This window comes from Solanum pennellii, chromosome 3 (assembly GCF_001406875.1).
Source record: "Solanum pennellii chromosome 3, SPENNV200".
Classification (NCBI taxonomy): domain Eukaryota; kingdom Viridiplantae; phylum Streptophyta; class Magnoliopsida; order Solanales; family Solanaceae; genus Solanum; species Solanum pennellii.
Genome location: NC_028639.1, coordinates 70,663,417 through 70,682,065, shown reverse-complemented (window position 1 = coordinate 70,682,065; position 18,649 = coordinate 70,663,417). Strand labels below are relative to the sequence as shown.

The following is an 18,649-nucleotide window of genomic DNA, read 5'->3' as shown; positions in this document are numbered from 1 at the left end:
GAACAAACTTGAAAATTGAAGATTCAAATGAAGGAATTGATGAAGAAGACGAAGTTTAAAATTTTAGAATTACTAATCTTTATGATTTATGATTTATGATTTTTTTTAATTAGAATTGATAACTGACGTTGTATCGTTCAAATCTAATCGAATCAATTTATATGTTTTTAATAAGATCGTGAATTCTTATTTAAGTGTATAATTTTTCGAACAATAGAAGTGATCTTTTTATTCTATAAAAAAGAATCAAAAAATTTTCAAACTGAAACAAATAATATGTAAATATATAAAATATATTACCAATATGTTTAATTTAATATATAAACATGTTTTATGATATTTTTCAAATATAAATATAATATAAGTGTTAGGTCTATGGTGACTGGACGACTTTAGATCTTTACTCTTTAATTAGCATTTATTTAATTATGTTTAAAATTAAAATAGACTATAACAGATACTCCATCAAACAATACGACAAAATCTATGCAAGCAATCCTACTAAATGTTTAAGATCAAACAATACGGTAACAAAGTTTTACATTCTTCACTTCTTAGTGAAGAATTGAAGTGTTTCTTAAAGAATATACATGGGAAAAAATATTTTGATAATAGTATATATTGAGATGATATTTAAAAAAAATGAATCGGACCTATATCGAAGAGAAATCGATATGTTGGGATGATTTTAAAAAAATGTAACTTTTTGTTATACGTTATAAAATATCCAAAAAAATTGAAATGACATATTTATTAACTCATTGACTACTCACATCAACATCTATAAAAAAAAATTAAATAATAGGATTATCTCAATAAATTTAGTCAATTTTAATATAAATACCTATTACCTCAATAAATTTAGTCTTTTTATATTAGTATAAACAAAAACATCAACATCTATAAAAAAAAAAAAAAAAATTATCTCAATAAATTTAGTCAATATTAATATAAACACCTATTACCTCAATAAATTTAGTCTTTTTATATTAGTATAAACAAGAACATCAACATCTATAAAAAAAATAAAAAAATAATAGAATTATCTCAATAAATTTAGTCAATATTAATATAAACACCTATTACCTCAATAAATTTAGTCTTTTTATATTAGTATAAACAAGAAAATCAACATCTATAAAAAAAATTAAATAATAGGATTATGTCAATAAATTTAGTCAATTTTAATATAAACAACTATGACCTCAATAAATTTAGTCTTTTTATATTAGTATAAATAAGAGTATTGTGACGTGATGTATATGATTCTTCAATCATTAATCAGATGTTTCGAATTTGAGTCTTGAATTTAAAAGAATCTTAATAGGAAATGGATCCCTCTACGAATACAAACTAATTGAAAATTTAATGTGAAATGCCAAGCGAAAAATACAATTTATTGTAAATTCCATTGGAATTGTTTTATTTAGAATAACAATTACTCTATAATAATAAGTTCCATTGAAATTATTTTATTAAGAAAATAATAGATTTTTATTTTATGAAGAAAAATAATAGATTTTTATAATAATAAATTATTTTATCACATTTAATATGCCATTAAAATGTGTTGATTTTTTTACCTTTCATATTAATGTGTATGTAATGAAAGTAAAAGTAATTCCAATTTAATAGTCAAAGCAAAATTTTCCAATTAAAATAAAAAAGGGGAAAACAAAATACAAAGAAATCAAAGTTTGAGTTTTGCCGCTAAAATGTATATGCAATAAAACTTTCAACTTTTCTTTTTCCAATTTTAGACATTTTAAAAATAGAAAAAGACCTCTAGTACAAGTAATATAAGTTCCATGTTGGAAGGACAAAACTGTCCAATAAATAAAGTGTGTGTGTTTTTGTCTGTGTCTTAAAAAGGTTGTTTCTTGAAACAACGAATTTGGTGTCTTTGTGCAGTTTTAGTTTTGGTTTTATAGAGACACGTAGAGCGGAAATGACAAATTAAGCAAAACTGAAGGTCTGAACACGAGAAAAACGCAACACCCCCCTGAAAAAAGTTGTGAATTTGAGGGGAAAATCCAATTTAATGTGAGTGAATCCAGTGGAGATTACAGTTTTTTGTATGCCAATTTTGTCCTTCCAAACTTGTATATAATCAGCATTTGGTGTGTCTGAGGTTCCATTTTCTTCATAGGGTGTTTGTTTAATTTTTGGGGTTCTTGAAAGGGCAAATTTTTATACAAGATTTTCTTCAGTGAGAGTGAATGCTGTTGTGAAAATGGCTGATTCTCCTACCCAGAAAGAAATTGAAGATGGGCTAAAAGATTGTGCCAATAGTCTCATCAACATTCCTCATTCTACTGAAGAGCTCATCACTCTTCTTGATGTAAAGTTTTTAACTTTTTATCTTTTTTCATGTTCTTTACTTATAAAGTACCAGTTTTATCTGTGTGTTTTTGTGCCCTATTAGTTTTGATTGGTTTTATCTTGATAACAGGAAGAGCTTTTTAGGGGAAGGAAGGGTTGTTTGTTAGATACATTTGATGCCTGATTTTCCTCATGTATCAGGATGCTTTTTTTGTTTCCAAATTGAAGCTTTTTGTTCTTAATCTAGTGAATCTGTGTGTTTTGCCTCTTGTTGTGCCCTATATATTAGATTGATTTTATCTTGATAACTATAAGAATTTTTTAGGGGAAGGGTTGTTTGTTAGATACATTTGATGCCTGGTTTTCCTCATGTATCAGGATGCTTGATTTGTTTCCAAATTGAAGCTTTTTGTTCTTAATCTAGTAAATCTGTGTGTTTTGCCTCTTTTTGTGCCCTATATATTAGATTGATTTTATCTTGATAACTGTAAGAATTTTTTAGGGGAAGGATTGTCTGTTAGATATATTTGACGCCTGGTTTTCTTTTATGTATCAGGATGCTTTTTTGTTTCCAAATAGAAGCCTTTTGTTCTTGATCTAGTAAATCTGTGTGTTTTTGCCTCTTTTTGTGCCCTATATATTAGATTGATTTTATCTTGATAACCATAAGAATTTTTTAGGGGAAGGGTTGTTTGTTAGATACATTTGATGCTTGATTTTCCTCATGTATCAGGATGCTTTTTTGTCTCCAAATTGAAGCCTTTTGTTCTTAATCTAGTAAATCTGTGTGTTTTGCCTCTTTTTGTGCCCTATATATTAGATTGATTTTTTCTTGATAACTATAAGAATTTTTTAGGGGAAGGATTGTCTGTTAGATAAATTTGACGCCTGGTTTTCTTTTATGTATCAGGATGCTTTTTTGTTTCCAAATAGAAGCCTTTTGTTCTTAATCTAATAAATCTGTGTGTTTTTGCCTCTTTTTGTGCCCTATTATAGTAGATTGATTCTATCTTGATAACAAAAAGCTTTTTAGGGGAAGGGTTGTTTGTTGGATAAATTTGATGCCGGTTTTCCTTATATATCAGGATGAATGTTTATCTCCAAATAGAAGGTTTTTTTGTTCTTAACTTTATAAATGACATGGTGTTGAACCAGAAATGGAGGAATGGAAGTGGAAAATGTGGTTTTGGTGTAATGATTTTGGAATTAAAATAAAAAGGGAAGTACATGAATTCCACCATAGAGCAATTTCTACATCTTCACGACTTAATCTTTATTCACTGGGATTGTAATTTCCTAAAGCTGTTTGCTCATTTTCAGTAATTTATGGAAGCTGCAAGTTGACTCACTTTTACTTCTTGTATCTTTTAGGAATTAGAATCTCTGTTGATAAGGGTAGCTCAAGCCCCTGCCGATTCAATTAAGGATGCCCTTCTACCAGTAATGGAAGCTGTAGTCAGAAGTGAGCTTCTAAAGCACACTGATGCAGATGTCATAGTTTCTGTCGTATCTTGTATCTACGAGATCTCTAGAATATCTGCTCCGCAGCAGCCTTATGATGATGAACTAATGAAGGTATCCAGGATATAACATTCTAGTTTGTTGTTCTATTTTCCTAAAACACATAACACACACGCGCTAAAGAGAGAGAGAGAGAAACTAGATTGCTAATGCCTCTTGCTCAAACTTTATATCCATTTCCATTTGTTTTTCACACACTTGTATTTTGAAAAATCTCAGGAGATTTTCCAGCTTACAGTAAGAACATTTGAAGAGCTGTCTCATTCAGGCCGCCGTTATCAGAAGGCTGTGAATGTACTGGAAACTGTGGCAGAAGTCAAGGCCTGCTTAATAATGCTGGACCTTGACTGTCATGCATTGGTTGTAGAGATAATCCGGATGTTTCTCAGGATCATCAGGTAACAAGGAAAATATTTAACTATTTTTGATACTTTAGTTCTTGCACATCTTTGTTTGACACATTTATGCATGTTGGAAATTGTTTGGCATCATACAACTATGCCATTTCCCCCAGCAAATGATTATAAGATTGTCATGCATAAGTTTCCTCTGATGAATGCTTATGTTTGATGCTGTATTTTTTTCAAGGGCCGACCATCCTGATATTGTATTCACAAGCATGGAAATAATCATGGTTCTGCTCATTGAAGAAAGTGATGAAATCAATATGGAGCTTCTTCAGCCCCTTCTTGATAGCCTCAGAAAGGAAAATCAGGTAGTAAAGCTCATCCTATTGATCTTCTGTTAATCATGTTTCTTTAGTGCTTTACTCAATCTTTTATACTGTACAGATTTTGTCACCTATTTCGTCAAAGTTGGGAGAGAAGGTCTTGAAAAAATGTGCTTCCACCGTTAGACCTTGTCTTCTCAAAGCCCTCAAATCAAGAAGCATGGATCTTAATGATCATGCGGAAATCATTGCCTCTATTTGCAATGAAACGCCCAAGGGAGAACAAATGGTGTGTCCTACTTATGACATCTTTTTGTATGCAGCTGTTCTTTTCCTTTTTTGCTAACATTAGTTTTATGGTCAGAAGGAAAATGAAAATGTGACTACTGAAAAAGTTGGTCCATCTGCTGCTGTTATCTGTGAGACACTGCTGGAGGATGGGCCGCCTTCTAATAATAATGGCACCTCTTCAAAAACATTACAGCCTTGCAGTCAGATGGAGCAGCCAAAGAATATTGGTGTTAGCAATTGTAAGGTCAAATCCGGTAGCAAAAGAAAACCACGTCAGAGCTCAAGGAAGAGAGGATCTGTTCCGGAAGGTGATGTGGACACCACTTCTGGTCTTAACATTGTAAAAAGAGAAGAGAACCTTACTCACGCTGAGGAGTCATCAGTGCAACAAATTGATGAACAGAAACAGAAGAAAGAGATTCTTGATATAGAAGAATCAGGAAATGAGGTTGAAAGGACGACTTCTTAGAAGTTGCTATCTCTCGATCTGTGCTTATAATTTTTTTCAAGCACAAATTTGACAATCACTATTCTTTTTTACTTTTCCCTTTGTGCTTGTGGGTTTTACAGGAGACTAAACCATCAATTGGGGATGGAAATCTCTCCGGCCAACTTTCCAAGACAAAGCTTCGGAGGAAGCTTACCGCAAGAAAGAATCAGGTACTAATATAGCAACTTTTGAAGTAAACTGTAATTTTTTGTTTCCATATCTGCAATATTTCCCGAGTTTTCTTGTGTTCACGTAGTATTTGTTGAATGTAGTATGTTTCCAAATTCTGTGACTTCATTACTTTTTCAAAGGATTGTTATAAGCTGCTTTATTCTCCTTGAATTCGGAAAACGCTATGCTTACCTCTTTTCAATACAGTTCAAAGGACTGAAACTAGTATTTGTTTAAGCCCTTTTGCTTTTAATTTACCTGTTGTCTAAGAGTATTTTCATGTCTGAGAAGTTTATGGTTCTTAATTGCTTCATTCAGGATTTTAAAAGGCGTCAGTTCACCAAAAAATATGGAGAAGAAATAGTTGGTACCAGAATAAGAGTTTGGTGGCCATTGGACAAAATGTAAGTTGTACAGAATGTTGTCAGGACTATCATACTATTGTAAATTTGTGGTACTAATTACAGATCCACTCTCATCCCAGCATTTTTCATCCTTGATTCCTTCTATTGTTAAGTTTATCATCTCTAAAATTGGCTTGCCTGCTAGGCTGTCACCAAGGGTCTGCTTCATTCCTTTGATTTGTGGAGTATCAGAGCACATCTTCAATTGCTTCTACTAAATTGACTTTTATCGTGTCTTGCAAATGGAAGAAAGAATTCTAGCTAAACAGTGATAGATCTCATAGAATTCCTCTAAGAATAGCAAGGATGTTCTTTTAGTATCTTGTAAATACTTTTGCCTGCACCTTCTTGGTACTTATATTAATAGCACACTTACCATCTCTCTCTCTCTCAAAAAAAAAAAAAAAGGAGAAAAAGAAGAAAAAAATAAAGAATCTAGCTGAAGTTTTTGATTTTAAGTTTCCCTTTGCAGGTTCTATGAGGGTGCAGTTTCTGGATTTGATCATGTGAACAAGAGGCATCAGGTAGTGACGTTATTATCAAGCTTCCTGCACTGTTTTTTAATTAGTCTCTGTACAGTTTTCTTCCCAGCATATCATATATGTTTCACTTTGCAATTTTCTGATATTTCTTTTAATAATGACAAGAATTTATACACCATTCCCAAGTCTCAAAAAATTCATCATCAGTAGTCAGTATGAATCCATATTCCTTATCAATTCAACTTGAGACTACTTTCAAATGCTATATTTGTTACTATTCTTCTAAAACTTCCAAAATATCTGCAAGTCTAGCTGATTCCATCTTCCTGCTAAGTAATGTTGAGGCAAACTATATACTGAGGTTGACTCCATCTTCCTGATAACTAGAGGCAAAACTATTTTCAAACCAAATATAATCACTGCAACAGAAGTCCCTTTTACCTATTGATATAATGGCCTTACACAGCCTAAAAGACATCTTTCTGGAAAACTGTCGTCGTGCTAAAACTGCAAACAAGGGAAATATATCATGGAAGGGAAGTAGTGTATTTAACTGAAGTTTTTAGTTGACTGATGCTATTTGCTGTTTTTCCTTTTGAGATCGCATATGATGATGGTGAAACGGAAATCTTGAATCTGAATAAGGAGCAGTTTGAGTTTCTTGAAGACAATCCATCTGACAAGGTATTTTCCCCATTTGGTACTGTATTTCTTAACAACTTCAAGATATTATTGGCATTACATCTTTGTGATATGATTCTTTTGGATGCATTCTGTGCAGAAACATGAAGCAGATCTTCAATGCAATGCTGTTTCATCTGTTCCGTAAGTATTGATTTCCAATAAAAAAAATTTGTACATAACCTAGACTCTACATATTCTTGACAGTCGTGTTTACTTCTACCTAGCTCCTACTTTTATGATAGAGATTGTATTTTGCATCACCTTGATATGCCAACACTATTGTCGGGATATGATATGGTTATTGGTTGATGAACTTGAGCAGATCCACAAAGAAGACAGCCAAAAGAACCTCCTCAATGAAAAAGGAACCCGGAATCTCGTCATTTGTTCTTTTGTTGTTCTACACTTTTCCTTGCAGTACTGCTCTCTGAGCTGAATTTTCCTAGGGTTTTAACAAGCACGTTTTCTGTTTTCAGGTCTAAAAGTAATCCCCAAAAGTGTGACTTTGGGTCCATGGATATTCCAATTCCAGATAAGATGAATGCTGAAGTTGGTTGTGAAACAAGCAGTGGGAAAAAAGAACTTGTGGACAAGGAAGATAAAGATACCACACAGAATCAGAGACTCGAGACTAGCAAAATTGCCTTAGAGAGCTCATTGACGCTTGAAGACCATCCATCTGACGAGGTCCTTTCATCATCTGATACTGTGTTATTTCTTAACATGTTTTGAAATTATAATTGGCGTTATATATCGTTATGAAACATTTCTTTTGGTGCAATATGTACAGAAGCATGAAACAGATCTTCAAAGCCATGATGTTTCAGCTATTCTGTAAGTATTGATTTCTCAATTTCCTTGTAACCTTGGACATAATCCTAGCTCTTTACATATTCTTGACTGTCCTCTTTCATGTTTTTGGCTGTTGTTTTTCACTACTATTGTTTTGACATGATATGGTTATTAATTCATGAACTTGAGCAGATCCATGAAAAAGAAGGCAAAAGGAACCTCCTTAATAAAAAAGGAACCCGGAGTCTCATCATCCAAAAGGTTGTTCTTTTGTTGTTGCCACTTTTCCCTGTATTATTTCTCTCTGAACTGAATGCTCTGAAGGTTTTGACAAGCAGTTTTTCTATCTTCAGGTCCAAAAGAAATCCCCAAAAGGGTGACATTGGTTCCATGGGTATTCCAATTCCAGATAAGATGAATGATGCTGATGACGTTGGTTGTGAAACGAGCAGTGGGAAAAAAGAACTTGTGCAGAAGGAAGATAATGATATCACACAGAAAGGGAGATCCAAGACTTCCAAAGTTTCTGTTGAGAGCTCATCGGCGTTTGGAGTCCATTCATCTGACAAGGTCCTTTCTCCATCTGATACTGTGTTATCTTTTAACATTTTTTCACATTATATATCTTTGTGATACAAATTCTTTTGGATGCAATATTTACAGACGCATGAACTAGATCTTCAAAGCAATGATGCTTCATCTGTTCCGTAAGTATTGATTTCTCCATAACTTGTAACCTTGAACATAATCCTAGTTCTTTACATGTTCTTGGACTGACATCTTTTCTGTTTATTTCTACCTACTAGTTTTATGTTAAAGATTGTTTTTTACATCAACTTGATATGTCACTACCATTGTTTTGACATGATATGGTTATTGGTTATGAACTTGAGCAGATCCAAGAAGAAGAGAATAAGAAGAACCCCCTTAACAAAAAAGGAACCTGGAGTCTCGTCATCCAAAAGGTTCTTTTGTCGTTGTACTTTTTTGCCTGTAGTATTGCTCTCTAAACTGAATGTTCTGACGGTTTGGACAAGTTGGTTTTCTATCTTCAGGTCTAAAACAAAACCCAAAAAGAGTTGCGTTGAATCCCTGGATATTCCAATTCTGGGTAAGATGAATGATGCTGCTGATGTTGGTTGCGAAACAAGCAGAGGGATAAAAGAACTCGTGGACAAGGAACAAGTTGCCTTTGAGAGCTCAGTGGCGATTGAAATCCAACCATCTGACAAGGTCCTTTCTCCATCTGTTATCTCTTAACATATTTTCAAATCATCATTGGCATTATACACCATTCTGATATGATTCCTTTTTTGGATTCAATAAGTACAGAATCACGAGACAGGTCCTCAAAGCAATGATGCTTCATCTGTTCCGTAAGTATTGATTTTCTCCATAACTTGTAACCTTGAACATAATCCTAGTTCTTTACATGTTCTTGGACTGTCATCTTTTCTGTTTATTTCTACCTACCAGTTTTATGTTAAAAATTGTTTTTACATCAACTTGATATGTCACTACCATTGTTTTGACATGATATGGTTATTCATTTAACTTGAGCAGATCAATGAAGAAGAGAACTAAAAGAACCCCCTCAACAAAAAAGGAACCTGGAGTCTCGTCATCCAAAAGGTTCTTTTGTCGTTGTTTATTTTTGCCTGTGGTATTGCTCTCTAAACTGAATGTTCTGACGGTTTTGACAAGTTGGTTTTCTATCTTCAGGGCTAAAGGAAAACCCAAAAGGATTTGCGTTGAATCCCTGGATATTCCAACTCTGGGTAAGATGAATGCTGCTGCTGATGTTGGTTGCGAAACAAGCAGTGGGGTAAAAGAACTCGTGGACAAGGAACAAGTTGCCTTTGAGAGCTCACTGGGGCTTGAAAGCCAACCATCTGACAAGGTCCTTTCTCCATCTGTTATCTCTTAACATATTTTCAAATCATCATTGGCATTATACACCATTCTGATATGATTCCTTTTTTGGATTCAATATGTACAGAATCACGAGACAGGTCCTCAAAGCAATGATGCTTCATCTGTTCCGTAAGTATTGATTTTCTCCATAACTTGTAACCTTGAACATAATCCTAGTTCTTTACATGTTCTTGGACTGTCATCTTTTCTGTTTATTTCTACCTACCAGTTTTATGTTAAAAATTGTTTTTACATCAACTTGATATGTCACTACCATTGTTTTGACATGATATGGTTATTCATTTAACTTGAGCAGATCAATGAAGAAGAGAACTAAAAGAACCCCCTCAACAAAAAAGGAACCTGGAGTCTCGTCATCCAAAAGGTTCTTTTGTCGTTGTTTATTTTTGCCTGTGGTATTGCTCTCTAAACTGAATGTTCTGACGGTTTTGACAAGTTGGTTTTCTATCTTCAGGGCTAAAGGAAAACCCAAAAGGATTTGCGTTGAATCCCTGGATATTCCAACTCTGGGTAAGATGAATGCTGCTGCTGATGTTGGTTGCGAAACAAGCAGTGGGGTAAAAGAACTCGTGGACAAGGAACAAGTTGCCTTTGAGAGCTCACTGGGGCTTGAAATCCAACCATCTGACAAGGTCCTTTCTCCATCTGTTATCTCTTAACATATTTTCAAATCATCATTGGCATTATACACCATTCTGATATGATTCCTTTTTTGGATTCAATATGTACAGAATCACGAGACAGGTCCTCAAAGCAATGATGCTTCATCTGTTCCGTAAGTATTGATTTTCTCCATAACTTGTAACCTTGAACATAATCCTAGTTCTTTACATGTTCTTGGACTGTCATCTTTTCTGTTTATTTCTACCTACCAGTTTTATGTTAAAAATTGTTTTTACATCAACTTGATATGTCACTACCATTGTTTTGACATGATATGGTTATTCATTTAACTTGAGCAGATCAATGAAGAAGAGAACTAAAAGAACCCCCTCAACAAAAAAGGAACCTGGAGTCTCGTCATCCAAAAGGTTCTTTTGTCGTTGTTTATTTTTGCCTGTGGTATTGCTCTCTAAACTGAATGTTCTGACGGTTTTGACAAGTTGGTTTTCTATCTTCAGGGCTAAAGGAAAACCCAAAAGGATTTGCGTTGAATCCCTGGATATTCCAACTCTGGGTAAGATGAATGCTGCTGCTGATGTTGGTTGCGAAACAAGCAGTGGGGTAAAAGAACTCGTGGACAAGGAACAAGTTGCCTTTGAGAGCTCACTGGGGCTTGAAAGCCAACCATCTGACAAGGTCCTTTCTCCATCTGATACTATGTTATCTCTTAATATATTTTCAGATCATCATTGGCATTATACACCATTCTGATATGATTCCTTTTTTGAATTCAATATGTACAGAATCCCGAGACAGGTCCTCAAAGCAATGATGCTTCATCTGTTCCGTAAGTATTGATTTTCTCCATAACTTGTAACCTTGAACATAATCCTAGTTCTTTACATGTTCTTGGACTGTCATCTTTTCTGTTTATTTCTACCTACTAGTTTTATGTTAAAGATTGTTTTCTACATCACCTTGATATGTCACTACCATTGCTTTGACATGATATGGTTATTGGTTATGAACTTGAGCAGATCCAAGAAGAAGAGAATAAGAAGAANCAGTTTTATGTTAAAAATTGTTTTTACATCAACTTGATATGTCACTACCATTGTTTTGACATGATATGGTTATTCATTTAACTTGAGCAGATCAATGAAGAAGAGAACTAAAAGAACCCCCTCAACAAAAAAGGAACCTGGAGTCTCGTCATCCAAAAGGTTCTTTTGTCGTTGTTTATTTTTGCCTGTGGTATTGCTCTCTAAACTGAATGTTCTGACGGTTTTGACAAGTTGGTTTTCTATCTTCAGGGCTAAAGGAAAACCCAAAAGGATTTGCGTTGAATCCCTGGATATTCCAACTCTGGGTAAGATGAATGCTGCTGCTGATGTTGGTTGCGAAACAAGCAGTGGGGTAAAAGAACTCGTGGACAAGGAACAAGTTGCCTTTGAGAGCTCACTGGGGCTTGAAAGCCAACCATCTGACAAGGTCCTTTCTCCATCTGTTATCTCTTAACATATTTTCAAATCATCATTGGCATTATACACCATTCTGATATGATTCCTTTTTTGGATTCAATATGTACAGAATCACGAGACAGGTCCTCAAAGCAATGATGCTTCATCTGTTCCGTAAGTATTGATTTTCTCCATAACTTGTAACCTTGAACATAATCCTAGTTCTTTACATGTTCTTGGACTGTCATCTTTTCTGTTTATTTCTACCTACCAGTTTTATGTTAAAAATTGTTTTTACATCAACTTGATATGTCACTACCATTGTTTTGACATGATATGGTTATTCATTTAACTTGAGCAGATCAATGAAGAAGAGAACTAAAAGAACCCCCTCAACAAAAAAGGAACCTGGAGTCTCGTCATCCAAAAGGTTCTTTTGTCGTTGTTTATTTTTGCCTGTAGTATTGCTCTCTAAACTGAATGTTCTGACGGTTTTGACAAGTTGGTTTTCTATCTTCAGGGCTAAAGGAAAACCCAAAAGGATTTGCGTTGAATCCCTGGATATTCCAACTCTGGGTAAGATGAATGCTGCTGCTGATGTTGGTTGCGAAACAAGCAGTGGGGTAAAAGAACTCGTGGACAAGGAACAAGTTGCCTTTGAGAGCTCACTGGCGTTTGAAATCCAACCATCTGACAAGGTCCTTTCTCCATCTGTTATCTCTTAACATATTTTCAAATCATCATTGGCATTATACACCATTCTGATATGATTCCTTTTTTGGATTCAATATGTACAGAATCACGAGACAGGTCCTCAAAGCAATGATGCTTCATCTGTTCCGTAAGTATTGATTTTCTCCATAACTTGTAACCTTGAACATAATCCTAGTTCTTTACATGTTCTTGGACTGTCATCTTTTCTGTTTATTTCTACCTACCAGTTTTATGTTAAAAATTGTTTTTACATCAACTTGATATGTCACTACCATTGTTTTGACATGATATGGTTATTCATTTAACTTGAGCAGATCAATGAAGAAGAGAACTAAAAGANACCCCCTTAACAAAAAAGGAACCTGGAGTCTCGTCATCCAAAAGGTTCTTTTGTCGTTGTACTTTTTTGCCTGTAGTATTGCTCTCTAAACTGAATGTTCTGACGGTTTTGACAAGTTGGTTTTCTATCTTCAGGTCTAAAACAAAACCCAAAAAGAGTTGCGTTGAATCCCTGGATATTCCAATTCTGGGTAAGATGAATGATGCTGCTGATGTTGGTTGCGAAACAAGCAGAGGGATAAAAGAACTCGTGGACAAGGAACAAGTTGCCTTTGAGAGCTCAGTGGCGATTGAAATCCAACCATCTGACAAGGTCCTTTCTCCATCTGTTATCTCTTAACATATTTTCAAATCNTGACAAGTTGGTTTTCTATCTTCAGGTCTAAAACAAAACCCAAAGAGAGTTGCGTTGAATCCCTGGATACTCCAACTCTGGGTAGGTTGAATGATGCTGCTGATGTTGGTTGCGAAACAAGCAGTGGGGTAAAAGAACTCGTGGACAAGGAACAAGTTGCCTTTGAGAGCTCACTGGGGCTTGAAAGCCAACCATCTGACAAGGTCCTTTCTCCATCTGTTATCTCTTAACATATTTTCAAATCATCATTGGCATTATACACCATTCTGATATGATTCCTTTTTTGGATTCAATATGTACAGAATCACGAGACAGGTCCTCAAAGCAATGATGCTTCATCTGTTCCGTAAGTATTGATTTTCTCCATAACTTGTAACCTTGAACATAATCCTAGTTCTTTACATGTTCTTGGACTGTCATCTTTTCTGTTTATTTCTACCTACCAGTTTTATGTTAAAAATTGTTTTTACATCAACTTGATATGTCACTACCATTGTTTTGACATGATATGGTTATTCATTTAACTTGAGCAGATCAATGAAGAAGAGAACTAAAAGAACCCCCTCAACAAAAAAGGAACCTGGAGTCTCGTCATCCAAAAGGTTCTTTTGTCGTTGTTTATTTTTGCCTGTGGTATTGCTCTCTAAACTGAATGTTCTGACGGTTTTGACAAGTTGGTTTTCTATCTTCAGGGCTAAAGGAAAACCCAAAAGGATTTGCGTTGAATCCCTGGATATTCCAACTCTGGGTAAGATGAATGCTGCTGCTGATGTTGGTTGCGAAACAAGCAGTGGGGTAAAAGAACTCGTGGACAAGGAACAAGTTGCCTTTGAGAGCTCACTGGGGCTTGAAAGCCAACCATCTGACAAGGTCCTTTCTCCATCTGTTATCTCTTAACATATTTTCAAATCATCATTGGCATTATACACCATTCTGATATGATTCCTTTTTTGGATTCAATATGTACAGAATCACGAGACAGGTCCTCAAAGCAATGATGCTTCATCTGTTCCGTAAGTATTGATTTTCTCCATAAATTGTAACCTTGAACATAATCCTAGTTCTTTACATGTTCTTGGACTGTCATCTTTTCTGTTTATTTCTACCTACCAGTTTTATGTTAAAAATTGTTTTTACATCAACTTGATATGTCACTACCATTGTTTTGACATGATATGGTTATTCATTTAACTTGAGCAGATCAATGAAGAAGAGAACTAAAAGAACCCCCTCAACAAAAAAGGAACCTGGAGTCTCGTCATCCAAAAGGTTCTTTTGTCGTTGTTTATTTTTGCCTGTGGTATTGCTCTCTAAACTGAATGTTCTGACGGTTTTGACAAGTTGGTTTTCTATCTTCAGGGCTAAAGGAAAACCCAAAAGGATTTGCGTTGAATCCCTGGATATTCCAACTCTGGGTAAGATGAATGCTGCTGCTGATGTTGGTTGCGAAACAAGCAGTGGGGTAAAAGAACTCGTGGACAAGGAACAAGTTGCCTTTGAGAGCTCACTGGCGTTTGAAATCCAACCATCTGACAAGGTCCTTTCTCCATCTGTTATCTCTTAACATATTTTCAAATCATCATTGGCATTATACACCATTCTGATATGATTCCTTTTTTGGATTCAATATGTACAGAATCATGATACAGGTCCTCAAAGCAATGATGCTTCATCTGTTCCGTAAGTATTGATTTTCTCCATAAATTGTAACCTTGAACATAATCCTAGTTCTTTACATGTTCTTGGACTGTCATCTTTTCTGTTTATTTCTACCTACCAGTTTTATGTTAAAAATTGTTTTTACATCAACTTGATATGTCACTACCATTGTTTTGACATGATATGGTTATTCATTTAACTTGAGCAGATCAATGAAGAAGAGAACTAAAAGAACCCCCTCAACAAAAAAGGAACCTGGAGTCTCGTCATCCAAAAGGTTCTTTTGTCGTTGTTTATTTTTGCCTGTGGTATTGCTCTCTAAACTGAATGTTCTGACGGTTTTGACAAGTTGGTTTTCTATCTTCAGGGCTAAAGGAAAACCCAAAAGGATTTGCGTTGAATCCCTGGATATTCCAACTCTGGGTAAGATGAATGCTGCTGCTGATGTTGGTTGCGAAACAAGCAGTGGGGTAAAAGAACTCGTGGACAAGGAACAAGTTGCCTTTGAGAGCTCACTGGGGCTTGAAAGCCAACCATCTGACAAGGTCCTTTCTCCATCTGATATTATGTTATCTCTTAATATATTTTCAGATCATCATTGGCATTATACACCATTCTGATATGATTCCTTTTTTGAATTCAATATGTACAGAATCCCGAGACAGGTCCTCAAAGCAATGATGCTTCATCTGTTCCGTAAGTATTGATTTTCTCCATAACTTGTAACCTTGAACATAATCCTAGTTCTTTACATGTTCTTGGACTGTCATCTTTTCTGTTTATTTCTACCTACTAGTTTTATGTTAAAGATTGTTTTCTACATCACCTTGATATGTCACTACCATTGCTTTGACATGATATGGTTATTGGTTATGAACTTGAGCAGATCCAAGAAGAAGAGAATAAGAAGAACCCCCTTAACAAAAAAGGAACCTGGAGTCTCGTCATCCAAAAGGTTCTTTTGTCGTTGTACTTTTTTGCCTGTAGTATTGCTCTCTAAACTGAATGTTCTGACGGTTTTGACAAGTTGGTTTTCTATCTTCAGGTCTAAAACAAAACCCAAAGAGAGTTGCGTTGAATCCCTGGATACTCCAACTCTGGGTAGGTTGAATGATGCTGCTGATGTTGGTTGCGAAACAAGCAGTGGGGTAAAAGAACTCGTGGACAAGGAACAAGTTGCCTTTGAGAGCTCACTGGGGCTTGAAAGCCAACCATCTGACAAGGTCCTTTCTCCATCTGATACTATGTTATCTCTTAATATATTTTCAGATCATCATTGGCATTATACACCATTCTGATATGATTCCTTTTTTGAATTCAATATGTACAGAATCCCGAGACAGGTCCTCAAAGCAATGATGCTTCATCTGTTCCGTAAGTATTGATTTTCTCCATAACTTGTAACCTTGAACATAATCCTAGTTCTTTACATGTTCTTGGACTGTCATCTTTTCTGTTTATTTCTACCTACTAGTTTTATGTTAAAGATTGTTTTCTACATCACCTTGATATGTCACTACCATTGCTTTGACATGATATGGTTATTGGTTATGAACTTGAGCAGATCCAAGAAGAAGAGAATAAGAAGAACCCCCTTAACAAAAAAGGAACCTGGAGTCTCGTCATCCAAAAGGTTCTTTTGTCGTTGTACTTTTTTGCCTGTAGTATTGCTCTCTAAACTGAATGTTCTGACGGTTTTGACAAGTTGGTTTTCTATCTTCAGGTCTAAAACAAAACCCAAAGAGAGTTGCGTTGAATCCCTGGATACTCCAACTCTGGGTAGGTTGAATGATGCTGCTGATGTTGGTTGCGAAACAAGCAGTGGGATAAAAGAACTCGTGGACAAGGAACAAGTTGCCTTTGAGAGCTCACTGGCGTTTGAAATCCAACCATCTGACAAGGTCCTTTCTCCATCTGTTATCTCTTAACATATTTTCAAATCATCATTGGCATTATACACCATTCTGATATGATTCCTTTTTTGGATTCAATATGTACAGAATCATGATACAGGTCCTCAAAGCAATGATGTTCCATCTTCTCAGTAAGTATTGATTTCTAAACTTCCTGACCTTGGACATATCCTAGTTCTTTACTTGTTCTTGACTCTTGTTTTTCATGTTTATTTCTACCTACAACTTTTATGTTAGATATTGTATTTCGCATCGCCTTGATTAGCCACAACTATTTGTTTTCATATGATATGGTTATTCATTGAACTTGAGCAGACCCAAGAAGAAGAGAACAAGAAGAACCCCCTCAACCAAAAAGGAACACGGAGCATCTTCATCCAAAAGGTTATAATTTTGCTGTTGTACACTTTTCCGTGCAGTGTTGCTCTTTGATTTAAATGTTTGAGGGTATTGACGAGTAGGCTTTCTATCTTCAGGTTCAAAAGTAAAACCCAAAAGAGTGACGGTAAGTCCCTGGATATTCCCATTCCAGATAAGATGGAGGATGCATCTGATGTTGGTGGTGAAACGATCACTGAGAAAAAACAACTTGTGGACAATGAAGATGACATGCTCGCACAAGCAGAGTCTAAGCATTAGAAGTTGCCTTAGATAGCTCATTGACGCCAGTGCACTCACAGCATTTGTCAAAATGAAGAAGCTAAAATAATATAAAGATGTTTTAAGTTTTTATTTGGGGAAAAGTCAGTAGTTTTTAGTCGTTACTAGTTCAAATCTGAAAACTTTGTACTGTTATTGAATTTCATAGCTCTTCTAACTTTGGAAGCTATTAGTTTGTCAACTTAGTTTATTTGAATGTACAATTGGTGGATTCCATGCTCAACCAAGTTTTTGGTGGAGCATCGCCTTTTCAAGCACATGAATGATTATGCAACTGCTTCTTGCTGTGATTTATTTGTTCTCTTTGCAACTTGATTTGTTTTGAAAAGTTCTCTCTTTGTTGTGTTGTGAACTTTCCGTGTTCATAACAAAGCAAAGTGATATCAAATTCTTTCCCTGAAGTTGAGTTTTGGGGTTTAGTTAACTTTGTTTATCACAGTTCGTTCATAAATGAACAAAGTGTCCATTTTAGTATGTTTTTTTCTTTAGGAAGGGTCTCTTTGATTTGTACCGTTCAAAAAGTATCTATTTTAAAGTTTAAAAAGTTATCGTTCAAAAAGTATCTATTTTGAAATTTAAAAAGTTTCCATTTTAGAGTCGAACCGTAGAATTATTTGGCTCAAAAGTTGCATCTAGTAAGTAGAGTGTAGTATGTCTATCATGCTGAGGTCAGACTCAAGTCATACACATACACAGTTTTTTTTTTTAATGATTTTTTTAATTGTTATGTGTGAAACACAACATATTAGTGTGGCACAATCAGGAAACTTCTATAAACCAACTCCGTCTAGAATGCTTCTAGAACTTGTTAAATTAATAAAACCAGGAAGCTAATGCAAGTTAAAAAGAAGAAGACAAAATGAAAGAGTTGTCATTTGTCAGTTGTAGGTTGAGAGCTATGTCTTCCTATGCAAATTACTAGATGAACAAATTGAAATTGAGAAAATAATAAGTAATTCGTAGTTTCACTATAAGAAATAATTGATATAAGAATATTATTATTTTCTGTCGTAAATAATTTGAATGAATTTCTTAACTTTACTTAACTTAATAGTGGTAGAGCTAGAATTTTTAATAAAGGGGTCAAATTCTTAAGAAATAAACTAACGAACTAATCAAAGGGAGTTCGACATCTACTATATATACGTAAAAAATAATTTTTACCACGTATAAATAGTAACATT

At 34.8% G+C, this 18,649-nt stretch overlaps 1 protein-coding gene across 5 annotated transcripts; it reads left to right on the top strand.

Moving 5' to 3' along the window:
* The first annotated feature begins 1,905 nt into the window (after positions 1 to 1,905).
* On the top strand, positions 1,906 to 17,755 carry LOC107012099. 5 transcript variants are annotated; one of them, XM_027915867.1, is made up of 49 exons: positions 1,906 to 2,341; positions 3,694 to 3,897; positions 4,063 to 4,241; positions 4,432 to 4,558; positions 4,635 to 4,802; positions 4,881 to 5,252; positions 5,375 to 5,464; positions 5,784 to 5,869; positions 6,342 to 6,393; positions 6,952 to 7,035; positions 7,133 to 7,176; positions 7,512 to 7,722; positions 7,826 to 7,869; positions 8,020 to 8,088; positions 8,181 to 8,397; positions 8,491 to 8,534; positions 8,724 to 8,792; positions 8,883 to 9,060; positions 9,160 to 9,203; positions 9,391 to 9,459; positions 9,550 to 9,727; positions 9,827 to 9,870; positions 10,058 to 10,126; positions 10,217 to 10,394; positions 10,494 to 10,537; positions 10,725 to 10,793; positions 10,884 to 11,061; positions 11,169 to 11,212; positions 11,403 to 11,427; positions 12,880 to 12,923; positions 13,259 to 13,436; positions 13,536 to 13,579; positions 13,767 to 13,835; positions 13,926 to 14,103; positions 14,203 to 14,246; positions 14,434 to 14,502; positions 14,593 to 14,770; positions 14,870 to 14,913; positions 15,101 to 15,169; positions 15,260 to 15,437; positions 15,545 to 15,588; positions 15,779 to 15,847; positions 15,938 to 16,115; positions 16,223 to 16,266; positions 16,457 to 16,525; positions 16,616 to 16,793; positions 16,893 to 16,936; positions 17,121 to 17,189; positions 17,282 to 17,755. In XM_027915867.1, the coding sequence occupies exons 1-49, from the start codon at positions 2,234 to 2,236 to the stop codon at positions 17,442 to 17,444; spliced, it is 5,241 nt and encodes a 1,746-aa protein (XP_027771668.1). In that variant the 5' UTR covers positions 1,906 to 2,233; the 3' UTR covers positions 17,445 to 17,755. The 5 variants fall into 5 exon arrangements, with proteins under 5 accessions (XP_027771668.1, XP_015067321.1, XP_015067320.1 ...); XM_015211835.2 differs by having other exon boundaries at positions 4,878 to 5,252; XM_015211834.2 differs by lacking the exon at positions 13,259 to 13,436 and adding an exon at positions 13,014 to 13,191 and having other exon boundaries at positions 4,878 to 5,252.
* The last annotated feature ends 894 nt before the right edge of the window (positions 17,756 to 18,649 follow it).

Excerpts from the sequence above, each read along its gene's own strand:
- LOC107012099 (XM_015211835.2), top strand. The coding sequence starts at position 2,234 with ATGGCTGATTCTCCTACCCAGAAAGAAATTGAAGATGGGCTAAAAGAT. Across the intron at positions 8,535-8,723 it reads AATGATGCTTCATCTGTTCC|ATCCAAGAAGAAGAGAATAA; the intron begins GTAAGTATTGAT and ends GAACTTGAGCAG. Across the intron at positions 10,538-10,724 it reads AATGATGCTTCATCTGTTCC|ATCAATGAAGAAGAGAACTA; the intron begins GTAAGTATTGAT and ends TAACTTGAGCAG.